The sequence below is a fragment of the Morone saxatilis genome, unplaced genomic scaffold (genome assembly GCF_004916995.1).
Source record: "Morone saxatilis isolate NCDOM2014 unplaced genomic scaffold, NCSU_SB_2.0 Contig6, whole genome shotgun sequence".
Classification (NCBI taxonomy): Eukaryota; Metazoa; Chordata; class Actinopteri; family Moronidae; genus Morone; species Morone saxatilis.
The window spans coordinates 2,166,176-2,176,046 of record NW_023340206.1 but is presented as its reverse complement, the minus strand read 5'-3'; the positions used below and the strand labels follow the sequence as shown (position 1 = coordinate 2,176,046).

The window sequence follows — 9,871 nt, the reverse complement described above, 5'->3', positions numbered from 1 at the left end:
TGCACCAGACATACAAGGAATCGATTACACAACAGACAATAAAATATAAAAATTCTGTCGACATACACCCGACACGCATCCATACAGAGGCATCTAACTCTGCTTTACTGTAAGCAAAGCCCGGACAAAACCACTGAGGTTGAACCTGAAAGCATAGCAGACAGAACTTTCCATCAGCAGCCTCATGGTCACCACAGTGTACGCCTCGCCACATCTGAACAGGCTTGTCACAGCCACGCTGCAGCTTTGCATAAATGCTTCTCATCTTAAAGAAAGCAGTTTATTAATTGAACAGTAATGTCTAACAATAAGCACTTGATGTGGTATGACCCTGAATGACTCTAAACCAGAGCCCTGCATAAAATGCTCAGGTAACCATATACAAGAATATGAGATTTTCTTTACCTAAAACTGAGAATTTCAATAACAAGTTTATACCATAGACTGCATATTTAAAAATGGATGTAGTCTCTGTGACGTCATCCATAGGTTTCTGAGTAGCAGTTGTGAAGTGCGGTGACTCTGGTCGCCACTATTTTGAAAGTCCTGACTACGGCAGGTCCCATCTAATCCAAAAATGAGCAAATAACTGGAGTGTTGGTGGAGCTGAGGAGAAACAAATGAAGCCTGGATACATGGGGGCATTATGGAGATTGACTTACTGCTGGAGCCAGCCTCAAGTGGCTGTTTGAGGAACTGCAGTTACTTCAGTATTGGATTAATTTGCAGCTATGGAGGTTGCTCTGTGAGGCTGCGGTTAGGCATAGCAGTGCTTTGATGAATTGCCATGAAATTTAGTACACATATCCATTCACCCCTCAGGAGGAATTGTAATAACTTTGACGATCCCTTAGCGTTTCATCTAGCGCTATCATTGGGTCAAATGTTTATTCAACGCTTTGGTTTATTCCTTCAAAAGTAATCACATTCATATGACCAAGGTATAAACAACCACATTGGCTATTCAACCCCCAGGTGCAAATAGCATTGTTACCTACTGACACCTTGGTGCTAATAGCATCTGCCATAAACATTATACCTGCTTAATATAAGCAGTTAGCATTGTTAATGTGAGCATGTTAGCATGCTGATGTTAAATTTCATGGCAATTCATCCAATAGTTGCGGAGACATGTTACTCAAAACCAAAAATAATATGCTCATGGTGGTACTACAGAAATGGTAATGTCAGTAGGGTCTACCCTCTGAGCACCATGAATGTACATGGGAATCCATGTAACAGTTATAAGACAAATTTCAGTTTCAAAGAGCCATGCTAACATTGTTAAAAAGCTTTTTTTTGTGCTGTGCTTTTGCTCATCAAAACTTTTGGAAGAGGAATTGAGTGTAATGTAGGCCTTGCCCCTTTTGCTCAGTTGGTGGGTTGTGGTTTGATGGTGAGTGTGTGCCATTGCATGTGAGATGGAGTGACGCGGCAGTTTCATCAGTCCTCTTCAGTTTTTCTGTTAGCTGCTCTTCAACTTCCTTATTTGCCCATAAGCACCGTTTCCTCTTTCGCTTACTGGTGTGGTTCTTCTTTGGGGCACAGCTTCGGATAAGTCTGCTCTGTTAACCTGCCAAAGACGATCAGATCTGCACTTTACAAAGTAATATGAATACATTCTGTTGGTGGCATTGACTTGTCTTCAGTTTTAAAGAGTGACAGCACATTTACCGTGCTGGTGCGTGGAGCTTCTGCAGCTTCTGGTGAGTACAGAGGGATCGCAGCAGGAGTTAAATCCTTAACTGAGATATGAATGTTGTTCAAACCCAGCAAGGCCATTTAATGATTGTTGTGTCCAACTCCTGTCTGTCTCCAGCTTCAATGCACCCCTTCATGCATGTGTTTTACGTGACTGTATGTGTATGAGAGAGAAGGAAGAGAGTGAAATGGTGCGTGTAGGTGTGACAGCAATGCATGTCACGAAGCAGTAGCATACACGCTGTGTGTGTCTGAGTGTGAATGTTTTGAGTAAGGGTGTGTGTGTGATGTCAGGAGACACCAGCACCCTGTCCTGGAGGAGCATGTCTCCCACCAGCCAGTCAGGTTCCTTGGATATGTCTCCCACGGCAAATTTCACCAGGGACAGCGTCTTCCCGGTGAAGATCATCAAAGTGTGTTTCCTTAGCAACAGCTCCAACCTGGGCAAGAACTTCAAACTGATCCGCTGTGAGGAGGGATGGACTGTCAGGGTATACTCTACTTTACTCTACTCTACTACTGTATACTATACTCTATTATACTGCACTGTTTTGTGCCATACTTTACTCTACTCCGCACTCCTTTGTATCCTGCTCTAATGTACTGTATTGTACGGTACTTCAGTCTACTGTACTGTTTTGTTGTTCTTCTGCACTATACTCTATTGTGCTCTACTTCAATTTTCAATTTAATATGCTTTATTGGCATTAATGTCAGGAACCGTAATATAATGACAAAAAGAAAGAAAAATAAATAATACAATTCAGAAAAATTGTAGTTCCTATATAATACAATTCATGAAGTAATCAATAGGATGATTCAATAAATGAAAAGAAAAAGAAAATGGTAGCTAACAGTAATACTGTACAATAATAATGTACTCTATTGTATTCTAATGCACTTAAATACACTCTAAAATACTGTACTCTCTACTGTACTATACTCTACTACTGTTCTTTACCATTTTATACTTTTTTATCCTCATATATATTTTATTGTACCCTTATCCCCTTTACTCTACTACTATTCTACTCCTCTGTACCTTTCTATACTACACTGTATTCTACCACACTATACTATGCTATCTAATGTACTTTACTGTAATCTACTCTTCTGTTCTCTACTTTACTCTACTATACTGTACTCCACTGCACCATACTATTATCTACCGTGCTTTACTGTACTCTACTACTGCTTTTTTTCTTACTGTATTAAACTGTACTCAGCTGCACAACTACACTTCTGTTATTAACTTTGCATTACTGGACTGTGTTCTACTATTATACGCCACTGTATTGAGCTTGCTTGCGGTGTACTCTAAAAACAAGAAAACAAGGAAGTCTGCTTTAGATTTCAGATATTTGCAGGCTGAAAAACACAAGAAAAGAGTTTTAGTGATATTAACTATGAATATTATTTTTGGTCATAATGTTGCATACTTAATCAGCAGAGACTCACATTTACATTTTGAAAGCTGCCATCCCAGAGACATTACTGTATAATTGCTTCTGTCCCAGAATGTCATAGATATGGTGCTATCCAGTGGCTGTGTGGGTCCAGACATAAAATACGGATTATGCTACGGCCTCCTCCTCAAACACCTCAAGTCCTCAGAGATACACTGGCTGCACCCAGATCTGACTGTGTCGGAGCTCACCCATCGTTACGAACAGCAGCATCTGGAGGCTGAGTGGAGGTCAGTGCTTCAGTCTTTGCCTGCTTATGCTACATGCACAGCACATGTATTTTAAATGTATCATAGTTTTCAATAAACCCAATATCTTTTGTACAATGAAAGGGCAGGAAATCACCAAAATTATTAGGATTCATCCTCTGTGGATCATGAATTTCCAGAGCAAACTGAAAGAAAATTAAAAAATAGTTTGATACTTAAAGATCCCCTCCAGACATTTATCCAGACATGTACAATATAAAAAAATCAAAAAAAGTATAATTTCTACTTTTAAATCCTTAAAAAGGCATCTACTTACCTACCTCATTAAACGTTCCAGAATCTATTTATAGTATTTTGTTTTTGCAGTAGATCTGCATTAAATCTGCATAATCCTTTTAATACTTAATTTTGTCATTTTTACAGTGTGGACACATACAATCCTATTAGAATTAGCACAGCATTTAGTATGGAACTGGGGAACAACTCTTGCAATGGACAAAATGTTAATCAAGTTGTGTCACATCCTCTAAAGAAAAAGTCATGACTTGGTGTGACGTTTGTTTGTCCAGATACGATCTAAGGATCAGATACATCCCAACAGACTTCATGGAGAAATTCAAAGATGACAGAACCACCATGCTCTACTTTTACCAACAGGTTGGTGACATGCGATATGTGTTTTTTTTTTATGTCTGTTTCTTCACTTAGGATTTTTATAGGATTAAGACTTCAAACTAGTAAACTAGTGTTTATAATTGTTGCAGTCAATGTGTATGTGCCTATCCACAGGTACGGAGTGACTACATGCAGCAGTATGCCTCAAAAGTTAGTGACGGGATGGCTCTGCAGCTTGGTTGTCTGGAAATAAGGTAACATACAACTACCGCCTTAAGCAAGAAGAAGTCACTGGTCCAGTACTAAGAAAATATGACATGAATTGGAAATACTCTAAATTAAAAATCTAACACTGCAAGTATTATAAATTCACATAACGTCATTGTGTTTATTTGTCGTATTTGCAGAAGATTCTACAAAGACATGAATCCAAACGGACTGGAGAAAAAGTCCAACTTTGAACTATTAGAGTAAGTCAGGTGACGTCAATGACAAGAAACAAACGACAAGCAATGCTACACACGGATGAGTGAGCTTTCTAACCACCATGTATGCCAAAAAGAGCAATCTCACTGATGAATGAAGAGGAAGGCTGAAATGGCCAGACGCATTTGGTCTGTGGTTAGAATGAAAACCTACAAACACTGTCAGATATTCAGAGACTTCTGCCATTCAGCTGCTTTACAATTATGAGAGAGAATCACACCATGAGGCAGCTGGTGGAAGCTGAGAAGGTTCCTGAAAGCCCAGACGTTTAGAAAATAACTTCAACTCTATGTCATTTCCTCTCAGTCTCTCTTATAAGCCTTTTCCACTAATAGGGCACCAGCTACATTCTGGTTCAAACACCTAGTGTTGAACCGTTTCGGGAGCATTTCGACCAAAAATAAATTGGTTTGGAACCTGAAAACCAACAATTAGCAGGTTTTCCTCGGGAGCCAAAGTGGGTATGTTATATTCTACAGGTCGTTGTGCATTGTGCAGCATCCTCTTTTGATAATGCCTCCAGTTCCTATGGTTCCACTCAAACCTGGTGGAAACGCGTGCTGATTTCATAGATAGCACCAAAGTTCCAAGAGTCTTGATCAGCATGACTGCACTGGCAAAAGTTCTGTTACTGGGGAAATATCACCATCTGTGGGTCTGCCCTAACATTTTCATGAAGGGGTTGTGTGTGTTTTTTGACTCTTTTTAGGTTATAAGAGTGAAAATTAGTCATCCACAACATATTTTGTGTCATGATTTCAGAATGATGAAGGCTCTACAGGATGATTTTTTTCCTGTGCAACTATAATTTTTTCCAAATTATGTACAGATTAGGCATTCTATTATTTCATCTGGTTGGAAATAGTGCATATAGCTGCTGTAAATGTTGATAAAACTCAGCCCTCCCTAGGTTTAGGGTAAGCCCCAAATGCTTATAGCGTCTGGCTCCACCCCTCATGATTGTGGTCTGACTTTCCTCCATTAGGAAGGATGTGGGGCTGGAACTGTTCTTTCCCAGAGAGCTGATCAACAGCATGAAGGTAGAGAGCCAAAACAACTACAATACACTCATTTAGTACCATGTTGAAGTTACATAATGCAATGAAATTATGCCATTTTCAACGACTGCTCTTTGTCTGCGTGCAACGTGTCAGCCTAAGCAGTTACGCCGGCTGATCCAGCAGACGTTCCAGGGCTACTCCTCTCTGAAGCAGGACCAGTGCATGGAGAGGTTCTTCACCACTTTGGCTCAGTGCCACAGCTACACACAGGAGAGGTTCGCCTGCCAGCTCGTGGTGAGAGACTGATGTGTGCAGTGAAAAATAAGTTATTTTGTGCTACATTTTAAGCTAAAGCTGTTTTTTAATGTGTGTGTGTGTGTGTGTGTGTCCTGTCTCTATAGCATGGTTGGAACCTAACAATAGACCTGGTCATTGGTCCAGAAGGCATCAGTCAACAAACTGACAACTCTACAGTAAGCTCACTCTTATTAGCTATTTGTGATATTAGTCATATAACATGAAAGATGACAAGATATGCAAAGATATTGCTAACTGTTCACAGAAAAATAAAGTATATGGATTACACCACAAATAAAGGATGAGTTAAACCATGTATAACATGAAGATAATTACAGTATGCAGTATGCAAGCAATTTATAGAATGTATGAACATAAATACACTGCATGCAACCCTTGGAATATGAGAAAAACAACAATGTAAAAATGAGACTTTAATTATTTGTTTATTAGTACATATTGAGATATGCATAGCTATAAAGTGTCCCCTTTTTTAATAATTTATTAATTATTTTTTCACCATTGTCTCTTCTGCAGCCCGTCTGTTTGGCCACATTCTCTCAGGTGTCCAGCATCTCCTGCTCTGCTGAGAGCGACGGTCGGGCTCTGCTCACAGTGCACATAGAGGGAGCCAAACAGGTAATGCTAAGCTTCCTAAAAGGATAGTCCAACATTTTGATGCCTGTTGGCTTTCTTGCTGAGAGTTGGATGAGAAGGTGGATACCACTTTCGTGTGGGATGATACGAAACCCCATTAGTGTAGCATTTGTTCAAAAAGCATTCTGTACAAAAGCCAAATTCTATAAATGGTTGTGGTTTAAGGGGAGGAAGCAACACAGACTGAATATCTAGTATCTTCTTTTTCTTCTTCTATCTCCCCCCCCAGCCACTGTCAGTGAACACCACCTCTCTGGCTGTGGCTGAAAACATGGCTGACCTGATAGACGGCTACTGTCGGCTGGAAGGCAGCTCTGAGAGCTCACGCATTATCCGGCTCAACAGAGGTACACTTCCCCTATGTACCAGTTCAATAAAGTAAATAAAGTTGTTAAACTATCCAGCAATTTTTATATTGGCTACACAGACCTGCAGCATTTCTATTGTTTACAACCCTGGATTTACTTTTGTACTACTGGCTCTCATTTTCCATGAATTATGATGACATAGCTTGCCAAAATCACAAGATTTCAGGAGTATTCACTTTTTTTCACTGAATGAGAAAAAAACTTGACCTACTGGATCCGCATATCACAGCAATGAAAACGTTAATATAACCAAGGTACCAAAGTACGACCAGATTTAAAACCCTGAAATGTCCCTTTAATTTGATAAACCTCTGTAATAAATTATGTTGACAACTACAGCTGAATCAAATATCTGATTCTTTCAGGAAGAGACACAAGACTGAAACTGCCCGACATCCCAAAACGGTGAGTGTAATGAATCACACTGGAAAGTAATGCAACTTAAAAGTTGTTAAAGTAACACTTTTCCCACCATGGTGGTAAATTAGCTAAACCATATACTGTGTAGCTGTAGCTTTAGTTTTTTTCTTCACACCTTCCTTTATCTTGTGGTCATGGTTTTGTTGTCTGTCTGCAGTGGTGCTCAAACACAAACAAACTAATTTTTGTATCATCAACTGATCGCTTTAAAGAAGAAATGTAAAACAAAAATGTCTGTCTCTCTCTTCCAGTGGTGGTCCCAGTGGTTCTGATAGAGGTTTGAGTGAGTTTAATGATACATATATCACACGTGAACATCTATTTGGTTTCAGTTCCTCCTAAACTAACACTAATAAACAATAATATATGACTCTTTTGGAGGCTTCTTCTGTTTGGTTATACATCTTAATAAAAAATTAAGATGTATAAATTCATTATGTTTCCTTAACTTCAGGTTCGGATATTTATGCAGAGATTCCAGAGGGCACAGATAACTCTGGTGAGTAAAATTTCACTGACTGCTTTCCCTGATATCCCCCCAGCACTATATTGCTACCAATGCCCCAAAACTAGGCGATCAGTGAAGAAATGTCAGTTCATGTTATTTTGACTCTTAATTGTGGGGATAATTGAAAAAAAAAGCATTACAAACAGTAGGGCTGTGTATTGGCAAGAATCTGACGATACGAAACGTATCACGATACAGAGGTTACGGTTCAATATATTGCAATACTGTAAATAAGGTGATATGTTGTGATTTTTTCAAATCTAATTTAGGAAAACTGTCATAGTATAATGAACACACCATCAGATACATAAACTCTGAGTTAAAAGTTTGTTTTTTCCTTTTTTTTTGAGAATCGATACAACATCACAGTTAAAAATATCACAATACGATATTTTCTCTACATTTTCTTACACTCATAACAAACATGTCAATTTTTAAGTGAACCATCTCCTTCAGGTTGCTCTGTTCCACCTTGAGAAAGAAACGTGTTGAACAATCATTACAACACACAAAAAACTTTCCAAACTGCAATTAACAATACCCTGGATTGAACCACAAGAGAAATATAGAAATGGTGCTATCACAAAGTAAGGATGTTGAAATGTTGACTTTTCCCTTGGTGCACTGCAACAGCTGGCTTTTATGTTTTACTGTAAACCTACTGTTAGTTCTGCCACTCAGGTTTCGCTTTCAACCAACCCACCCAACAAGAACCTATAGACCGTTCACAAACCGTTCACAAACCATCTGTTCTGTAATGTTTGTATGTTCAGAGAGGCACAGAATCTCCAGAGAGGACATTGTTGTGGGTCGGATCCTGGGTGAGGGATTCTTCGGAGAGGTTCACGATGGAGTTTATAAAAGCCCGGTGAGTTCGTCTAATGTCCAAGTATCATCACAGTTCACTCACACAAACATCCTACGGAGGATCAAAAGATAGTCTGTTGGTCACCTTCTAGCTGTAATGTGATAAAATCATACCACCAAATTGCACCGGTGTTCCTGCCAAAAGTGTGTCCTAACCCGTAGAGCTAAAACGTACACTGTCATGGTGGAAGTAATGCATGCATGTGTGTGTTTGTAGACAGGAGAGAGGATTTCTGTGGCCATCAAAACATGCAAGGACTGTTCAGCTGATGTAAAGGAGAAGTTCCTGAGTGAAGCCGGTGAGTATGTAGCTGTTGCAGTGATTATTTCCTACCAAAACACTTGTGCTTGCACATCTGCAGTCACAGATGCAGCTCACGGGGTTTGTGTCGAGATCTGTGACGCAACTGCAAAGCCTGACACATGTTCATGGCAGGAAATGTAACTATTTTCCATAATTAGTTAGACGTAAAATAATTTTTGGCAGCAGAATTTTCCTCACCTGAAAATGTGACTGATGGTTGTTTTAATCCCAGTAAGCTTAAAATAGAAAGGAACAATGTGTAAGTATGTAATGATAGATGAGTGGAGAATCTGAGTTTGGAACATTTCTGCATGTTTCATCAGTCAGAAGATTGCTGTTGTCGACTTCCTGTCGCCTGGTTGTGGCTTTATGTAAAAGCTCAGAGTGGAGGCTGTGGTAGCCTCAGGGTGAGACAAGAGACCTCATTTGATTTTTTTCTCCTAGCTGACATAGTGCAGCTTTAGAAACATAACGAGTAAATCAAGCTAAATTTACTGATAATGTTGTACAGACACAGTTGCTAATCCATAGAATGTTGTTTAGAGTGACCCGCCATAATATGCTAAATAAAATCAAAATATTAAGTCTGTAAAATTAAGAGTTGAGCCCTGATAGAAGCAGCAATGTTCATCATACCCAAAAATAGCAAAGAGTGGGACTTTACCATCTACATTGTGATGATTTTGCTGTTCCTATAGCTTTTAGCTGAGGTTGGCACTTTAGGAAAGGTCACAGGATTTTTTGATTGAATGTGCGCACAAGTTTTGTGGCAATCTGTTCATTGTGTTTTGAAATTTCTTGTGTAAAAATGGAAATTTTTGATCTGATGGTGGTACTAAAGAAAGAGTTGTAAGTTGTAACTTCACAGTTCCCCATAAATGTATTTTAAAGAGAGACTTCAGTGTATTTTTATGCTCATTTGAGGTATCGCATTAGTTTGATGGAAATGTAAAATATTGAAGAAACTTTTTA

At 39.1% G+C, this 9,871-nt stretch overlaps 1 protein-coding gene across 1 annotated transcript in view; it reads left to right on the top strand.

The window, feature by feature from the left end:
• Positions 1 to 1,517: 1,517 nt before the first annotated feature.
• The window catches only part of LOC118340134 (protein-tyrosine kinase 2-beta-like), a gene marked incomplete in the record, with an annotated part of 28,100 nt that continues 19,746 nt past the window's right edge, over positions 1,518 to 9,871 (top strand). The window contains 16 exon segments of the mRNA XM_035678002.1: positions 1,518 to 1,706; positions 1,820 to 2,192; positions 3,219 to 3,397; positions 3,946 to 4,033; positions 4,166 to 4,245; positions 4,399 to 4,461; positions 5,463 to 5,517; positions 5,632 to 5,772; positions 5,880 to 5,951; positions 6,313 to 6,414; positions 6,662 to 6,779; positions 7,166 to 7,205; positions 7,472 to 7,503; positions 7,675 to 7,719; positions 8,502 to 8,596; positions 8,813 to 8,894. Coding sequence (XP_035533895.1) covers positions 1,989 to 2,192; positions 3,219 to 3,397; positions 3,946 to 4,033; positions 4,166 to 4,245; positions 4,399 to 4,461; positions 5,463 to 5,517; positions 5,632 to 5,772; positions 5,880 to 5,951; positions 6,313 to 6,414; positions 6,662 to 6,779; positions 7,166 to 7,205; positions 7,472 to 7,503; positions 7,675 to 7,719; positions 8,502 to 8,596; positions 8,813 to 8,894 — 1,396 coding nt within the window.